The 18,273-nt window shown below is 56.1% G+C and overlaps 1 protein-coding gene across 2 annotated transcripts; it reads left to right on the forward strand.

Moving 5' to 3' along the window:
• Window positions 1–9,601: 9,601 nt before the first annotated feature.
• On the forward strand, window positions 9,602–18,173 carry TRNT1 (tRNA nucleotidyl transferase 1). Of its 2 annotated transcripts, none has more exons than XM_036432118.2 (8): window positions 9,602–9,661; window positions 10,408–10,546; window positions 11,607–11,800; window positions 14,201–14,339; window positions 14,677–14,803; window positions 15,322–15,515; window positions 16,483–16,736; window positions 17,450–18,173. In XM_036432118.2, exons 2-8 carry the CDS (start codon window positions 10,408–10,410, stop codon window positions 17,696–17,698), a joined length of 1,296 nt encoding a protein of 431 aa, XP_036288011.1. In that variant the 5' UTR covers window positions 9,602–9,661; the 3' UTR covers window positions 17,699–18,173. The 2 variants fall into 2 exon arrangements, with proteins under 2 accessions (XP_036288011.1, XP_045435467.1); XM_045579511.1 differs by lacking the exon at window positions 9,602–9,661 and adding an exon at window positions 9,690–9,967.
• Window positions 18,174–18,273: the final 100 nt, after the last annotated feature.

Below are 18,273 nucleotides of genomic sequence, written 5' to 3' on the forward strand. Positions count from 1 at the left end.
AAGAGAAACTAAAAAGTAAAATTAAAACATCCCATTTACCATTGCAACAACAAAATTAAGATGCTTGGGAGTACACGTAACCAAGGAGGTAAAAGACCTGCACTCAGAAAACTGCAGGACGTTGAAAAAACAGACAGAGGAAAACATAAACAAGTGGAAGAATATACCATGTTCATGGATTGGTAGTATCAACATCATTAAAATGTCCGTGCTACGCAAAGCAATCTATACACTCAAGGCACTCCCTATTTCACCGACCTAGAACAAACACTCCAAAAATTTATATGGGGCCTAAAAAGACCCTGAATAGACACAGCAATCTTGAGAAAGATGAACAAAGTTGGAGGGATCACAAGACCAGATACCAAGTTACATTACAAAGTCACTGTGCTCAAAACAGCCTGGTCATATAGATCAAGGGAACAGGTATGTTGACCAGAGAACCCAGAAATTGACCCAGTCCATTACGCTCAATTAATATTTGACAAAGGAGGCAAGAGCATACAATGGAGTAAAGACAGTCTCTTCAATAAATGGCGTTGGGAAAATTGGACAGGAATATGCAAAAAAAAAAAAAAAAATGAAACTAGACCACTAATTTACACCATACACAAGAATAAACTCAAAATGGCTAAAAGACCTAAATGTAACTTGTGAACCCATAAAAATCTTAGAAGAAACTATAAGCAGCAAAATATGAGACATGTCTCATAGCAAAGCTACCGATACATCTCCTAGGGCAAAGGAAACTAAGGGGAAAAAAGACAAATGGGACTACATCAAAATAAAAAGCTTCTGCACAGCCAAAGAAGCCAACAGCAACATGAAAAGAGAGCATGGGAGAACACATTTGCCAATGATACATCCAAAAAGGAGTTCATTTCCAAATATATAGGGACCTCATACAACTTAACAAAAGGAAGACAAACAACCCAATTAAAAAATGGACACTTCTCCAAAGTAGACGTAAGGAAGGCCAAGACCCAGATGAAAAAATGCTCAGACACTAATCATCCGAGAGGTGCAAATCAAAACAACAATGAGGCACCATCTCACCCCTGTCAGAACGGCTACCATCAACAAATCAACAAACGACAAGTGTTGACGAGGAAGGGGAGAAAAAGGAACCCTCGTGCACTGCTGGTGGAGCCGCTGTAAACACAGTATGGAGTTTCCTCAAAAAACTGAAAATGGAACTCCCATTTGACCCAGTGATCCCACTTCTAGGAATACATCCCAAGAAACAAAAAACACCAATCAGAAAGGACATATGCAACCCTATGTTCATAGCAGCACAGTTTGCCATAGCTAAGATTTGGAAACAGCCTAAGTGCCATCAGCAGATGAGTGGATAAAAAGCTGTGGTACACCTACACAATGGAATACTAGGCTGCTGTAAAAAAATAATAATAATAATAAAAAAGCTTTTACCCTTTGCAACAGCATGGATGGACATGGAGAGCATTATGCTAAGCGAAGTAAACCGTTCAGAGAAAGACAAGTAGCACATGATCTCTCTCACATGTGGAATCTAATGAACAAAATAAACTGATGAACGAAGTGAATCCAGGGACATGGAAGCATGAAACAGACTGAGGACTATCAGAGGGAAGGCGGGCAGAGTGGGTGGGTGAGAAGAGATCAACCAAAGCTTAACCCGTGCCACAGACACAGCGTGGTGAAGGGCCGGGGTGGGGGACGGGGTCAGGGCAGGCTAGAAGAGGTCATTGGGGAGAATAGGGGGACATAGGCAATACTTTCAACAATAAAACTGTTGTATTTTTTTTTTAAAAAAGACAGAAACCAAGGTGTAAAATGTCCGCATCCCACTAGGCATGCTGCTTCACCCCCAAATGAGAAACTGTGCACGCTCCAAAAATATGAATGCACAATAAGGACCATGTAGGATGCATGCAATGTTTTTTTTTACTATCACTAGACTTCTGATTGCTTTCTGAAAACAGTCCTGAAATACAGCTCCTGGATTCCGGTTGCTGCCCCAGGTCGAGCCCCTGTGTGTGCGGACAGGGAGCGAGCAACATTGAACAATGAGATACCACCTCACATCTGTCATCTCACCCCCCCAGTTCAATGTCCTCGGGCCCATCGCCACCCGCACCCACGCCCCATCCCGGGCTCACCTGTGTCCGGGGGCTGTGGAGAAGGAGCTCAGTAGCAGGGGGCCAGCCGGGCGCCCCGCATGTCCGCGTCCGGTGGTGGCGGCCGCCCGCGCCCAGCACAGCGTGGACACAGCAGACCTGCCCTGGGCAGGGGCGAGCGGACCACAGCCCCACGAGAGGAGCTGTGGGCCCGTTAGGTCAGAGCAAGGCAGGCTGGGAGCGGCAGCAAGCCTGGCCCGTGGGGGCGGGGGCAGATGGGCACGTTGGCCCCCCCTGAAAAGTTCCCCGGCTTCCTTTCAAGGGATGAAAGCAAATGAGGTGGTCGGATTTGCAAAACCTTACGTTTCAAAAGGCAGACTTTTTACGGATAGAGATCTGCGCACATGCGTGTTTTCCCATGGCTGGCATGGGCATGGCAGCAGGTCGTGGAGCTTTCAGCAGGATAACCTATCCCAGTGGTCGGCAAACTCATCCGTCCACAGAGCCAAATCTCAACAGGACAACGATGGACATCTTTTTTTTGAGAGCCACATTCTTTAAACTTAAGCTTCTTCTAACGCCACTTCTTCAACATAGACTCGCCCAGGCCGTGGCGTTTTGTGGAAGAGCCGCACCCAAGGGGCCAGAGAGTCGCATGTGGCTCGTGAGCTGCAGTTTGAGGACCACAGACCTATTGAATCGAACGGCAAACCTGCTCACCAGGATGAGGTTCCAGGAGACGGACTGCTCGGTCCGCCTCTGTCTCATTCCTCCTCACTTCATCCCTCCCCTGCACACGCGGCGGGGACAGCCGCACGCTGCTCCGGGTAAATGATTAAATTAGCCACCTTAAAGCCAGACCTTTCAGCAATTTGGGGTGCATTTTGCATACAGCCCCACGTTCGCAGGGGGGAGAGCCAGAGGCGGGGGGGGGGGGGGGTGGTAGGGGGCTCCAGGTGGCCTGGCCCTCAGAGCCGCACCTTCTCCATTTGGGGCTCCCGGGACTGCGGGTGACCTCCCCGTGACCCCGACCCCGACGTCTACACTCCCCCTCTCCTTTCAACACCTGGCAGACACCTGTCCAAACGAGTGGCCGGGCTGTTCCCACGGGACTCACCTCGCGGGGGCTGGCACCCCTCGGCCGCGGGCCATCCACCGAGCACACCGCCCGTGCGCGCCCACCGCCCGCCGGGCGCCCGCTCCTCACGCCTGTGCCATCAGCTCTGCCGGCTCATCGGGGAGGTTTTATTTCCCCTTTTGCTTTCAGAGCTCGCCCCGGACCCATCAGAGGGGACTGCTCCCTGTCCCCCTCCCCCTTCCCCCCGTCCTGAAATGATTCAGGGAGCCCGGCGGTCTGGGCGCAGGGGCGACACAGGCTCTGGGTCCCCGAGTCCAGCTGGCGGGGACCCCACTGGCTGGGCAGGGCGCCTCCGGGCAGGGGCACTGGCCCTGAGCCTTATCTCAGCTCGTTTTGGCTTCTTTGCTGTTTCATCATCGCAGCTGCCAGGGGGACGGCAGCTTCCTTGGCCGTGAGCAGCAGAGGGGCAGGTGTGGGGGGCGGTGGCCCCGTCCAGCTGCAGGCGGGCGGGTGGAGGGGTCCGCAGCCTGGACCCTGCTCCCACGGGTGACAGTGGCCGGGCTGGGCTGCGACCCCAGGACCCGCCCTCCAGGGCCCGGGGCCCGGGCCGGCCTTGGTGTGTGTCCGTCTGTGAACCTCGGTGGGTTTTCCTGGCTTTGTGCCTTCCGTCTGGGGGTTCCAAGGGGACTGGCCAGCGAAGCTCACTGGTAAGCAATGGGGCCTGGGCCCGGCCGGCCGGCCGGCGTGGCTCAGTGGTTGAGCGTGGACCTGTGAACCAGGCGGTCAGGGTTCGATTCCCAGTCAGGGCTCATGCCTGGGTTGCAGGCTTGATCCCCAAGGTGGGGCGTGCAGGAGGCAGCCGATCCATCATTCTCTCTCATCACTGATGCTTCTCTCTCTCTCTCCCTCTCTCTTCCTCTCTGAGGTTAGTAAAAATATAGTAGTGTGAGGGCGGACCCAGGTGTGCATGAGTGGGAGGGGAGTGAAAAGAGTAAAACTCATGCCAAGGCCGGTTTGGCTCAGTGGATAGAGCGTCGACCTTCGGACTCAAGGGTCTCGGGTTCGATTCCGGTCAAGGGCATGTGCCTTGGTTGCAGGCACATCCCCAGTAGGGGGTGTGCAAGGGGCAGCTGATCGATGACTCTCTCTCATCAATGTTTCTAACTCTATCTCACTCCCTTCTTCTCTGTAGAAAATCAATAAAATATATATATATATATTTTTTTTTTTTTAAAAAGAGTAAAACTCACATAAAAATGCTTCTGAGAAATGCATGGCTCCCAGGTTTAAATGTGTGGGTAACGCCGGGCGTGTGTACCAACAACTTTAAAACACCGGCCACGATGGGAAAATGTTAGGTATCTTCATAACCTCACTTTTAAAACACATTTTTTTACTGACTTCAGAGAGGAAGGAGAGCGAGAGAGAGACAGAGCCTACTGGGGATCCAGGCTGCAGACCCAGGCACGTGCCCCGAGCTGGAATGGAACTGCGACCCCCACCCAGGTTCATAGGCCGATGCTCTACCACTGAGCCGCACCGGCCGGGCCTTCCTCATCTCGTTTTCACCACACGGCCCACAGAGAGCAGCGGCCGTCTCCGCGTGGTCGGGGCGCTCGCCAGCTATTGCCCCAGGACGGGCAGCCACAGCGCCGTGGTGGGGCCCTGATAAGCCTTATCCTCCTCCTGTGGCTGAGCGGCCGCTGGCCTGGCTGAACGTGGCTGGCCCGACTCAGCGTGGGGTCAGGTCCGCTCACGCATCCCTCATTCACTGTCTGCCTTATTTTTATTTTATTTTTTTTTAATATATTTTATTGATTTTTTAGAGAGGAAGGGAGAGGGATAGAGAGTTAGAAACATCGATCAGCTGCCTCCTGCGCACCCCTTACTAGGGATGTGCCTGCAAGCAGGGTACGCGTGCCCTTGCCTGGAATCGAACCTGGGACCCTTCGGTCCACAGGTGGATGCTCTATCCGCTGAGCCACACCGGCCAGGGCCGTTTTATTTTTATTTATTTTTAAAAATGTGTTTTCATGGAGTTCACAGAGGAAGGAAGAAGGAGCGAGAGAAAGGGGCTGCCTCCCGCATGTCCCCTTCTGGGGATGAAGCCCACCACCCGGGCAGGGGCCCTGTCCTGGAACTGAACCTTGACCTCCAGGTTCATAGGTCGGTGCTCAACCGCTCTGCCTCGCCGGCGGCCGGGCGGCGGATCTTATTTTACATCAGACCAACGGCGTGCTTACCTGTGTCCCGGGAGGAGTGAGGACGGGTCTCCATGTCTCCCCGCCTGGCTGTGCCGGCTCAGGACAGAACGAGGTCCCGTTCGGGTGGGGAATTCCACGGCACCTGTGTCTGCGGTGCCCCTGGCGGGGGGGACCTCCATGGGGACCTGGGGCCCTCGTGGTTCCCGTCTGCGGGGGCTGCTAAGCCAGCCCTGGGGACTGAGTGCTCCGTCTCTGTCTCTTCCGATAATCGGAGCCCCATCTTTTAAAACCAACGGCGACGGGGGAACCTCAGGAGAGCTCCGGTGGCTCTGGCCGTTTCCTTGCCTCTGAAACGTCATGACAATCGCGTTTGCGGCGAACCCCCAGGGCCGAGGGCACGGGCCCTGCGTTGCTGAGAGGCACCGGGGCGACCCCTGGGGTGTCCTCCGGGGTCCTAACCGCTGCACCCCGGGAAGGTTGAGGAGGACAACAGGGACGGGCGAATGGCTTTTCCTGTTGCTTCACAGCAAGAACAGGTTCTTTCAAACAGAGTGCTCATCTCGCTGACGAAGGACGGGACAGGGTGGGTGCGGGGTTTGAGGACACTGTCCGCCCCCCACCCCCACCCCACCCCAGACTTGCAGACTACCCCAAGGAGGGCCTCTGTTTCCGTCTGTCTCGTCTACACATCGCCTCCCCTGGCAGGCGGAGTGTTTTATTTTTACGCCGGGCCCTGTAACCCCCTGAACCCCCAAGGGGCCTCCTGTGCCCTCCTTACGAATCCACATCTTTGTCAGCCTGGCTCCCCTGTCGGTCTGGGGCCTGCTTGAAGCTGCCTGGGCTGCTGGGAGCAGCCATGCCGTCAGGGCGGTCAGGACACAGGCTCAGGAGCGAGGGCCTGGCGGTGGGGTGCAGCCCTCAGGGGTGCGGGGTTTAGAGAGGAACGGAGATGGAGAAAGGGCATGCACCCAGGTCCTGGCGGGTGTTCTGTGCCCACACTCCTCGGTGCTCCTGTCTCCCCTCCCCCCGTCATGAAAGCAGGCCCCCCGGGGGTGGGGAGCAGCAGCGGGGACGTGGCCCCAGCTTCCCGGAGCCCGTGCCCACGTCTCCGGGCGGAGGGCGAGGTGAGGATCCTTCGAGGGAGGAGGATGCTGGGTCACACAGCGGGGAGGGGGTTTTGAGGATGGAGGGAGGGAAGCTTAGAAGCTGGAAAAGACAGAAAACAGCTTTTCCCCAAGAGCCTGCCGCTGCGATGGCAAACCCCTGCGCCTCGCCCCTCCTACCCTGCTTCCCCCCCCACCCCACCCCACCCCACCCCACCCCCGCCGCCAGACCGATGGCAGGAGACGCAAATGGCTGTATGAACACCCCACACAGAAACCTTGGCTGTCTCTGCATTGCCCTTAAAATAAAATGCACGCCCGGCCCGTGTGGCCCAGTGGCTGAGCCTTGACCTGTGAACCAGGAGGAGGTCACAGCTGGAATCCCCGTCAGGGCACATGCCCAGGTTGCAGGCTCCCTCTCCAGTGTGGGGCGTGCAGGAGGCAGCCCATCCATGATTCTCTCTCACCATGGATGTTTCTCTCTCTCTCTCCCGTCCTCTCTGAAATGAATAAAATATATATTTTTTTAAATATTAGTAACATGCAAATGCCATCCTGTGCCACACCCAGGCTGCAGGAGCGGGTCCCTGCCTCCCCTCCAGCCTCAGCTCCCGGCGGCAGTGGTTTGAGTCCGAATGTCTGGGTTTCAGTTCTGCTGGTGCGGCTTCCTACGTGGGCGACCTCGCTGCCCCTCATTTCCTCACGGGAATAACAGCTCAGGGGCACTGGCGAGGACCCGAGAGTTCACACAATGCCCGGCCCTGCTCTAAGCAGAAGGCAGCGGTGAGTAGCCTGCTCCAGGAGCCACTGCAGGACGCCTGATGGAAGGGAACAGGGCTGCAGTCATACTGCTCCGCAGGTACCATTACTTCTCTCCCCGGTCTGCAGGAATGAACACAACCCCAACGCAGATGAAGCAAGAGACGACCCACCATTTTGGGGAGCACGTTCTGGCCCCCTGGATGCATACATACACTGGAGTCAGAGGTCTTAGCTATATAATAAAGAGCTGATATGCAAATGTCCGTGACACCCTCACACGTAATGACCGATCAGCAGGAAGCCGTGTGCGCAGCAGGCTCGGGTGGGCGGGGACTTGCATGAAGCTCATTTCTCTGCCCTCGGAGCCAGGCCTGGGATGTGAAGCTCCTGGAGGCCACCTCTTCGGGGATGGATCGTGGGGCTCCCCCTGCCCCCCCCATAGGACTCTCTGTTCATGGTATTTCCTTTGGGGCTTGGGGTCTGCATGGAGAATACTTCCTGTAGGATTTCTGACAGTCAATGTGGACTCAATTTACTAATATATATATATATATATATATATATATATATATATATATATATATATATATTTTTTTTTTTTTTTTTTTTTCCTTGTTGTGATCAGAGGATATTTTTCCATTGATTTTTAGGATGAGTAAAAGGGAGAGAGGAAGAGAGAGAGGGAGAGAGGGAGAGAGAAACATCAATGGGTTGCTTCCCCATAGGTGCCCAGACCAGGGCCAGGAACCGAGCCTGCAACAGAGGCCCTTGACAGGAAACAAATTTTCTAATATTTTATTAAAAGTATTCATGTCTATGTTTGTGTGGATATTGATCTATACATTTTTTTTATATTACATATTTTAGGATTGTAATCAGTGTTATGACAGGAAATGTGTTCCCTCTTCTATTTTCTGAACAAAAATTGTGCAAGATTGGTTTTATTTCTTCCTTACGCGGTTGATAAATCTGACCACCGAAACCATCTGGGCTTGGAATTATCTTTGTGGGAACTTTGTTGAACAAAATTTAATTTCTTTCATCGTGAAGGGCTTTATTCAGATTTTAAACTTTCATCTTCAGTTCTGATAGGTTGCATTTTTCAAAGAATTTGTCCATTCCATCTACAATGTCCAATCGGTGGATGTAAAATTGCCCACAATGTCTCCTTTTGTCCTGTTAATATCGGCACTCCTATATCTTTTTTTTCTTGGTCAGTCCGTCTGGGATATCAGGATACACGGGTTCGTTACTGCGTTAAGAAATTGCACTGAGTCCACGCTATATCTCTATATGGCAACTTGGAGAGCTAGTCCCGTGCTTCTCAACACGGAATACGTAACACCATCAAGACATATCTGGTCATGGGAAGCAACAGAAATATGATGGCACACAATACTTTAAGGAAATTTTTGGAGACGGTGGGTCATTAAGTTATATTGAAAGGGCTCCACTTTAAAACACTAAAACAAGACACTGTGAGACGAAGGTTTATGTGTTTGTTAAGCTGACCCGTAGAATCCCTCGGGAGAACTGCGTGGCCATTTCCCACGGCAAGGAGCTAGGCTGTACCCCCCTCCTTCACCATCCTCTGCCCTGTCCGCTTTGGAAAAAGTGACAGAGCTGCGTCTGATGCCAGCTCCTCGCTGACAGCTGCAAAAGCTCGAAGACCAGGACCTGGGCGGCCCAGGCCCAGGGGAACCGCAGAGCCGCCCAGGAAGGTGCCGGCCCGGAGGGCTGCTCACCACGGGGCGTGCGGCTCAGACACTCCGCCTGGGTCCTGACTCCGGGTCTCCCATTCCGATGATTAAAAATGCTGTCCTTCCTGCGCACAGCCTGCACTGGTCCTCAACCTTCCTAATGCTGCGACCCCCAACCATACAACTATTTCCGTTGCTACTGTTAATGAATAGTAATGTAAATATCTGTGTTTTCTGATGGTCTTAGGCCACCCTGACAGCGGATCTCCACCTGTGGGAGGCGAGGGTACGGCATGGTCAGGAGTCCAGCGCGAGTGGGGGAGCAGGAGAAAGCAGCAAGGAGCACTGGCCGAGCAGGAAGCCTAGGGAGGCCAGCAGTCCCTTCTCACGGAGGAAACTTGTCACAAGTGTGCGGGGCAGAGCGCGTCTGGCCACCGCGGGGCGAGCGAGAGGTGTGCGGAGAGGAAACAGAGTCCTCGGGGTCCCCGGGAGGCGAGCTGGCGGGCGCGAGCCCCAGGCAGGGAGCCCGCCCAGGCCCCGCCCAGGCCCCGCCCACACGCTGCCCCGGAGCCCGCCCAGGCCCCGCCCACACGCTGCCCCGAAGCCCGCCCACAATCTTATGGCACTTTTCATTGGTCACCGATCGGCGCGTGAGAGAGACGTCACGCGACCGCCAGCCGGAAGTGCTTGCGGGGCTGAGTCCGCGGCGGGCCGGGTGAGTGAATGGGCCGCGCGTCGCGGGAAGAGGGCGATGGGACCTTCACGCGCGGGGCCAGTCCGCGGGGCCAGTCCCCGGGACCCGCGGGCCGGGTGGCTAGTCGGTCGCCTGACCTGGGGCCAGGCCTCACGGAGCTGCTGGCCGTCTCCGGGCCCTGCGGCAGGACCCCGGGGTCTCGCTGAGCCGCTCAGCCCGGCGGCCTGTGGGGGCGCGGCCTTAGGGCCGGGCGCCGCGGGATTTCCGGGTGGAGGCGCAGGAGGCGCCGTCCCGCCGCGGGCTGGGGAGGACGCTGGCGCGTTCCTGGTGGGCACGCCCGGTCACCTGCTTTCCAGCCCACGGAGCGGTTCTCCGGCCGCTTCCGGGTCGCCGCTGTGCTGATGGCGAGCGGACAGGGCCATCAGGGCGGACAGGCATGGGGAAAGGGCGGCTGTCCCTGGGCTCACCTGTTTCACGGAGCCCAGGACGTCCCCTGGCCAGAATGTCAGGCGGGGCGGGGACGGGGCTGGCAGGCACCGAGGACACCCCGCGGCCGGCCCCTGCTAGGGCCTGGGACGGTGAACGGACCGCCGGGAGCCTGGTCCCCGCTCCGGGAGGTCCCTGGGACCTGCCTCTCCCACTGGTGCCTTCAGTTTCCCATCCACACGGGAAACGATCGTCTCTCAGTTAATAAATACAATTGCAGTGCCCCCCCATTTCCCGCCACTTTTAAATTCCGTCCTTGCGTGCACGCATGTGTGTGGCAGATGCTGAGGTGCCTGCACCCCTGGTGGCTGAGCGGTGGCGGGGCCGGACTGCGCCTCCTGCAGCGCCATCTGTTCACGATGAAGGTGCAGTCTCCGGAGTTCCAGTCGCTGTTCACCGAGGGGCTGCGGAGCCTCACAGGTGAGGGGCCTGCGCCTTTGCTTTGGAAGTCTGTGTACACAGAGGAGCAGACGGAGGGAAGCCTGTGTTCACAGAGGAGCAGACGGTTCTCGTGTTTCGGCCACATTACGCTTTTGTTGTTTTCAGCCATTGAAAGAAAGGTAATTCCCAGTCATAGTGAAATCACAAGAGGCAAGGCATGACCAGGAAAAAGCAAGGTTTTTTTTCTGTGTGCCAAGTAGTACAGGGTCGGGCCGCTAACTTAAACATGCCCATTTGTGCATGCCGAAAGTTGCTTAGATATTTTTTTTTATTTGGAGGTGATATAGGTATTCCCGGATCTATGAGCCACTGGGGTTCTTGGCTTAGGCAGAAAAGAATTCAAATTCGAGCCAGCCTGGACTTTAAAAGCGAGAGAAAGTTTTTGAGCGAAGCGGGAGATACTCGGCTCCTCCACAGGCTGCAGCCCCTCCCGGCGGGTTTGCTTCCTTTATTGGGGCTCAGTTAACCCCGGGGCAGGGCTTTCAGGGAAGAGGAGGGCAGGAATATTAGGATTTTCAGAAGATCGGCGTCAGGTGCCTCGTGTAGCTCTGATGAGGCGAGGGGGCTGCTGGGTGAGATGAGCCAGCTTGGGTCCGGCTGGCTGGTGCAGGTCTAAGCCTTACGTCCGGTGGAGGTGGGCTTCTGTGCTGGGGTCTGTGGTTTTTATCCATCACAGTTCCGCCACATACCCTGCCCCAAAGGAAGAAACCTTTTTAAAAATACACTCCACGAAGCCCCTCTTTCTGTTAAGCTCGGCCACCACAGTTCCTGTGGGGAGCGGGTACCTCTCGTGTGATCAGGACGCAGAGAGAGAGCCTCGTCCTGCAGCTTCGACTGGCATCACGGAATTGGCCATCAGGAGAGCGTCCCCGAGTGGAGTGGCTTTGGGGGGGCGTTCACCCAGACCCGCCCTTCCTGTGGGCCTGTCTTCCGCGTCCACAGGAGGGAGGCGCTCGGGGTCCCAGCAGCTCCCACAGGCTGGGAACCACGTGCCCCGGGTCCTTCGGGGAGACAACCTGGAAATAACCTTTCTCATCAGAGCTGTTTGCCAAAGAGAACCACGAGCTGCGGATAGCGGGTGGCGCCGTGCGGGACCTGCTGACCGGCGTGAAGCCGCAGGACGTGGACTTCGCCACCACCGCCACGCCCGAGCAGATGAAGGGGCTGTTCCAGGCGGCCGGCGTCCGCATGATCAACAACAAGGGGGAGAAGCACGGCACCGTCACGGCCAGGGTGAGGGGCCCCGACAGCCACCGGCTGCCCGCACCGACTTCACAGCTTACACGCGTTTCCTAGTTACCGCCAGCAGGTCCCCCAGCTCCTGAGAGCCAGCCTCCCCTCCCCGCTCCTCTCCCAGCACCGCTCCTTCCCACCATCCTCCGCTCCTTCCCCCCGTCCTCTGCACCTCCTCTGCTGAGGTTCCGGAACCTTCACTGCCTGCTGTGTGTTTCCTGTTGATTTCCCCCTGTTCCCGTGGGATCTGCTGACTTGAGGTCCTTCTAGGAGGGGATGTGCCACACCAGCCGCGGCGGTGTCTCAGGGCATCGGCCTTGGTGATGGGTTAAGTCAGCATCCTGTGGCCTGTGGCCCTGCTGTTGGGTTAAATCAGCGTCCGTGTCCTCCTGTGGCCTGTGCACAGCCGCATCGCAGGCGTGTTGTGACCACACTTCTGGTGTCAGGTGACTTTGTTCCTTGCAGTTAACAGCATTTTGCTTGGACGTCGCTTTCCGTGTGTGCCCCGATTTGTCCTGGGCTGTCACACTGTCAGGGTCCTCCCAGTCCACTCCAGCGGCCAAGTTTCAGTCCTTGTTTCGGGCCCTCACCTGGACGGCCCGGGCCGCCCACCCGCTGCCTCCCAGCTCCCCTGCGCCAGCCCCGGAGCCGCCGCCTCTCCCTCTCCCGCGGCCTGTCTCCGGGACCCGGGCGCTCTTCCTTGCTGGCCTGGGTGAGGGCTGCTTTTCGCTCCCCCTGCTCCGGTGCTTTGTTAGTGTGGACGGGACCTGGGGGCTCTTCCCGCAGCCGCCGCCTCGGCCCAGTGTGTCTCCTCTGGCACCTGAGGGCGCGGCCCCCCGGAGCCGGTCTGCTCTCTCCCGGTGTTTCCACTCTCAGGCTGACGGGCCCGCGTTTCCTTCGTCTCATTGACCAGACGGCACACACCTGGGGGGCCTCCGAGCCTAGCTTCACCCCTAGTTCATGTCTCCGCCCGGAAGCTCCTGAGGTGCTGGGCCTGGACCACGGACGGCACTGACCCATTTCACCTTTTGTCTCCTCTGGCTCACATTCTCCTACCTTACCTTTCCTTTCCGCGGGTTGCCTAACTCCACCGCCCTGTCTTTGTTCTCTGGGCAAGGCTTGCCGTCTTGGCCAGTTTCCAGGGTCTTTCCTGGGACATTTCTTTGGAAAGCTTCCTGCTGTTACTCCCTCAGGCTGGCGTCCCTCCCTCTGCGCGGTTTCTGTCTGTCCTTTGACGTAAGCGGGGAGTCCTGGGCCCTGCCCTGGTGCTGGGTGTCTTCTGGGGCTTGTGGCACCGGGAGAGCTTTGTGTCTGGGCCCTGTCGCTGTCCGTGGGGCGTGTCACTGGGGGACGTGTGCGGAGCCCTCAGTGTCGCCATTAGAACAGCCTGCTGACAGGAAAGGGGTGCGGGTCCTGGTCGCTCTCTTCACTTCATCTTGTTTTCTTCATGGGGGTCGCTCCCACAATCCTCTCTGTCTGCCCCCCAAGATATGTGTGTCCTTAAATGGGGCTTTCCGGGGGCTCCCTGCTTCTTGGGGGACGCATCCTGGGAGTCCTGTGTTCATGACGGTTCTCACACAGCCTTCACATTCACACCCTTTTCTTACCGCTGCCCTGTGCCACTGCTGCCCTGTGCCTCCGCCTCCTGAGTTCTGGAACTCTGAGTGAGAATCAGTGTGTGTGTGGCTGGAGGAATTCTAGAACAGACATGGCTTGGCTTCCAGGTCCTGTGTGAGATTCCAGATGCCCGTGTGCATGTCAGACCCTGCGCTGCTCCCCGGCCCCGTGCGTGCTCCCTGCTGCTCCCCCTGCTGTGTCTGCTCTGTGGCAGGTGCACTCCCTGTCCGCCCCTCCTCACTGCTCTGTAGCCACCTCCTCACGTCTGTGCACAGGTCCTGCTGAGTTCCCAGGGCTCAGCTCCGGCCGCTGTCACAGCTCCTCGACTTTCACCGCTGCAGGCGGTCCCTCCAGCCGAGGTGGACGAGGCCTCACAGTAACCTCCTTGGTGGTTAGGGGAGCAGGAGCTGCCTGCTGTGCTCCCCGTTTCTCTCTCTGTCAGCTCTTCGCTCAGCGGTTAACATTCTATAAACTGACACTCAGCTCTCTGCACACTGGATCCGTCAGAAAGGGTTTCAGAGAGCAGCCTGGTGTGAAATTGAAGAAGTGGAAGGCTTCTCCTCTCTGTCACATCAGTTGTCCCGGTGGCCATTTTCGTATCAGACTCATCTTTTAGGAAAATGTCCTTTGGATCCGTCTGGGAATACTGTGGGTGCCTCTGGGTGGAGGTGCGTGTGCATCCGCTGCCTCTGAAGAGAAAGAGCTGCCTCACGTCAGGGTGACCTTGCTTTCAGCCCATGCAGTGACTCTAACACCGAGTTTTTAAAAACCATGTAATTGCAGCTGCATAACGAGAATTTTGAGATCACCACACTGCGGATTGACGTGGTCACGGACGGAAGACACGCGGAGGTAGAATTCACGACTGACTGGCAGAGAGACGCCGAGCGCCGAGACCTCACTGTCAACTCCATGTTCCTGGGTAACGTGGGGGTGGGTGTGCACCGCGGTCCTTGCGTGCCGCCTCGGGAGCCCTGGTTCCTGGCCCGCTCTGCAGCCCGCGCCCGCGCCCGTGCCCGCCAGGCTGCCTCAGAGGCGGGCACGGTGGCTGCGTTCGCCACCGCTCGCCAGCTGTGAAGCAAGGGCTCTGCCGTCAGCTTCTGTCTGACCTGCTCCCTCAGCCCGGGGCCCACGGGGCCCCCACATCCCTGGTGGCAGGTTTTGTTCTTTTTCACGGCCGCGTAATATTCCATTTGTACATCTACCACCTGGCTTTCCAGTTCCCATTTGTCATTTTTCTCCCCTTTCCCAATGAACAGGCTTCGATGGTACTTTATATGACTACTTTAATGGTTATGAAGATTTAAAAAATAAGAAAGTGAGATTTGTTGGACATGCTAAAAAGAGGATACAAGAAGATTACCTTAGAATTTTAAGGTATTTCAGGTAAGGATTTTTCAAATGAATGATAGTTATTACCAGAATACAGTTCTGACTCTGTGACAGGCACAGTAGTCAGTGCACAAAGCGGTGACATCCCATGTGGTTCTCCAGGGGAGGCGGAGCCAAGGATGAGTGGACGGGTGGATTGAGGTCAGGGCTGAGGTGCTGAAGCACAGCGCCAGGGTCAGGCAGATCCCATCAGAGATGTCCTTCAGTCCGATGTGGCAGGCAGGCACCTCGTTTGGGCACCTGGACCAGGAGGCCCTTTTCACTCTGTGCTGGGTGCCCCTCCCAACTCCCGAGGCGACGTGCAAGTGAGCGAGGTGGCGGCCTGGCTCTTGCCAACTAAGTTACTTGTGTTTTACTGGCTTTCAGGTTTCTCGTGTAGAAAAAGAGAAGGCAGACAGTCTATAGGATTTCAGTCCCCTGCCAGCCCTGCCGAATTGTGTGCTTGTGATTGGCTGGTGGGGAAGGTCCCAGGAGGTTGGAAACGGATCCACTCTGAGAACTCTGTTTTGTAGGTTTTACGGGAGAATTGTAGACGCACCTGGTGACCACGATCCTGAGACTTTGGAAGCAATTGCGGAAAACGCCAAAGGCCTGGGCGGAATTTCAGGAGAGAGGATTTGGGTGGAGCTGAAGAAAATTCTGGTTGGAAATCACGTCAGTCATTTGGTTCATCTCATCTACGACCTCGACGTGGCTCCCTACATAGGTGAGGCCGGGCCGCACGCCCCGCACTTACGGGGGTGAAGCGCCCGGCTTAGCACCCCGTGGGGAAGGTGTTCAGTTCAGATGAAGAATCCGCAAAGGACAAGGGGAATATTTCAACATAAACGTGGAGGACGGGGTGGGACAGTCTTGTCACAGGTGGGGACAGACGGCTCGGACTCGGCGTAGGCTGGCGGTGCAGTGACCCGTGGCAGACCGGGTTGGAATGAGCCTTTGCCGCTTGTTGGCTCTGTGACGTGGGTTGGTTCCTCGCCTCTTAGTTTCTGAATCTAAACCTGGGAATGAAAGTAACAGCCTCTTTCCAATCGGCTGATTGGGTGAGTTACCACAGGCAAGGCGCTCAGAAGAGTGGCAGGCATAGAAGCTGTTCAGGAGCTGTTATAATTTACACTCAGAACAGGGTCATCTGTGCATCTTGTGTGGGGAAACTTGGGGATAGTTTGAATACAGACAGTTGTTGGAGCAGATGGATGCTCTTTTATTAAATCCTCAAGTGATGTGTTTCTACGGTTTTTTGAGAGAAACACTGGTCTGTTGTCTCCGGTACATGCCGAGTAGGAATTGAACTCGTGTCCTTTGGGTGCACGGATGATGGTCCAACTAGCTGGCCCCGCCAGGGCTGAAGGAGCGGGTGCTCTGTGGCCGCACGTCAGTGAGTGGCCAGGAGTTTGCATTGGATCGTGTCCCTGGGTCTGATGGCCATCTCTGCCTCCTGTTCAGCCAGTTAATGGACACAATGCTTTACAGCCACCCTCGTGTGCAGGGCGAGGGGTGAGGCCAGCAGCCATCACTAGTCCCTGTGGATAGAGGGCACCAGAGTGGGCCAGCACCGAGTCCTGGCCTCAGGCTTTTTGCCTAGCAAAGCAGCGGCTGGTGTAGCGTGTGGGGGGTGCGTGCTCACCAACTGTCACTGCTATACAGACGAGTGAAAAAGGCTCCTATCCCGACAGGTTTACCTGCGAATGCAAGTTTGGGAGAATTCGACAAAGTCAGTAAAAATGTTGAAGGATTTTCACCAAAGCCAATGACACTCTTGGCCTCGTTATTCAAAGTACAGGATGATGTCACAAAATTGGATTTGAGGTTGAAGATTTCAAAAGAAGAGAAAAACCTTGGTTTGTTTCTAGTTAAATACAGGAATGACTTAACTAAAGCCTCGGATAGTTCCGAACCACTGAAACCCTATCAGGACTTCATTATAGACGTAAGTACCGTATTTTTCGGACCATAAGACGCACCAGTTTTTAGAGAAGGGGAATGAAGAAAAAAAGATTCTGAAACAAATAGTGTCCTAAAATATTTTATGTGCATTAAAACCCAACATCACAGTCATAAACACATGTAATCAACCCTGTAAAGTAAACAGCAGCATTTTTAGAACCATTTTAGAGCAGGGCAAGCACACAGAGACCACACAGAGCCGGGCAAGTAAAAAAACTTTTTTTTAAAGTATATGTGTAGGCTATATTTGGACCATAAGACGCAGGGACTTTTCCCCCCCACTTCTGGAGGAAAAAAAGTGCGTCTTATGGTCCGAAAAATACGGTACATGCCAGTCGTGGTCAGTGCGGTCCGTCCTAATAGTAAAGCTAACTTTTTAAAAAATATATTTTTATTGATTTCCAAGAGGGAGATCAGTGATGAGAATCATTGATTGGCTGCCTCCTGCACGCCCCCACACTGGGCATGTGCCCTGACCAGGAATTGAACCGTGACCTTCTGGTTCATAGGTCAACGCTCAACCACTAAGCCACGCAGGGCGGGTAAAGCTAACTTATTAACACGAAGGCCCCACAGTGTCTTCTGTGGACGTCATGTATTTTAACTGAATTTCACGCTGAGCACGTGTGTAACTGTAGGCGAGGGCCGTTAGCGCGCTCTCTAACGTGTGTGGCCCTGTCTGCTGTCGGCCCTCAGTCCAGGGAGCCCGACGCCGCCGCCCGCGTCTGGGAGCTGCTCAAGTACCAGGGCCAGCCCGGCCTCCTGCGGGAGCTGCAGCGGTGGTCCGCGCCCGCGTTCCCCGTCAGCGGCCACGACCTGCGGAAGGCGGGCGTCTCCTCCGGGAAGGAGATCGGGGCGCTGCTGCAGCAGCTGCGGGACCAGTGGAAGAAGAGCGGCTACCGGATGGAGAAGGACGAGCTGCTGAGCCGCGTCAAGAAGAGCTGAGTCCCGGGAGCCGCCGCCCGCCCCTCCGCCCTGCGGAGGCTCGAGAGACTCGGCGGCGGCGTGAGGGCGGCCGAGGGTCTCCCGAGAATAAAGCCTTCACCCTCTGGGAGTCGCTGTACGTCGGGCACCGGGTGAGGGCTGCTCCCCTCGGGAGCACAGACCACGTGCCACTCTGCACAGGGGTGTCACCGGTGCCGACAGCCCTGAGCTAGCCTTCTGGACTGGTTCCCACTGCGAAGAGGCTGGTTGGCCTGGCCGTCTCAGCCTGTGCGGCCGCAGCTGTGCCCTGACCTTTCGTAATTGGCTCTCCTTCCCGTGCAGCCACTCGAGCATCTTTGTACAATAGCCCATTTCTGTGGTAGCCGCTAGGAGGAGGTGCGGAACCCTCCGTGTACTGGGGCTTCTGCGGGAGGGAGCCAGACCAGGGCCCTGAGTGCAGGTGCAGGGAAGGACTCTGAAACGCCAGGACCCACTGCCCGGGCGGGACCCACCTGACGGCGTCCCTGCATCCTGGGGGAGTGCAGGCTTCGCGGTTTCAGGTCCGGGCTCGTCGTGTGTAACACTCTTTGAAGTAG

This window comes from Pipistrellus kuhlii, unplaced genomic scaffold, assembly GCF_014108245.1.
Source record: "Pipistrellus kuhlii isolate mPipKuh1 unplaced genomic scaffold, mPipKuh1.p scaffold_m20_p_11, whole genome shotgun sequence".
Classification (NCBI taxonomy): domain Eukaryota; kingdom Metazoa; phylum Chordata; class Mammalia; order Chiroptera; family Vespertilionidae; genus Pipistrellus; species Pipistrellus kuhlii.

Bases quoted from the DNA above. Each gene is read 5' to 3' on its own strand.
- TRNT1 (XM_045579511.1), top strand. From the start codon at position 9,698: ATGGGACCTTCACGCGCGGGGCCAGTCCGCGGGGCCAGTCCCCGGGAC. The intron at 9,968-10,407 runs GTGGGCACGCCC...TGTGTGTGGCAG, and splicing joins AGGACGCTGGCGCGTTCCTG to ATGCTGAGGTGCCTGCACCC. The intron at 14,804-15,321 runs GTAAGGATTTTT...TCTGTTTTGTAG, and splicing joins AGAATTTTAAGGTATTTCAG to GTTTTACGGGAGAATTGTAG.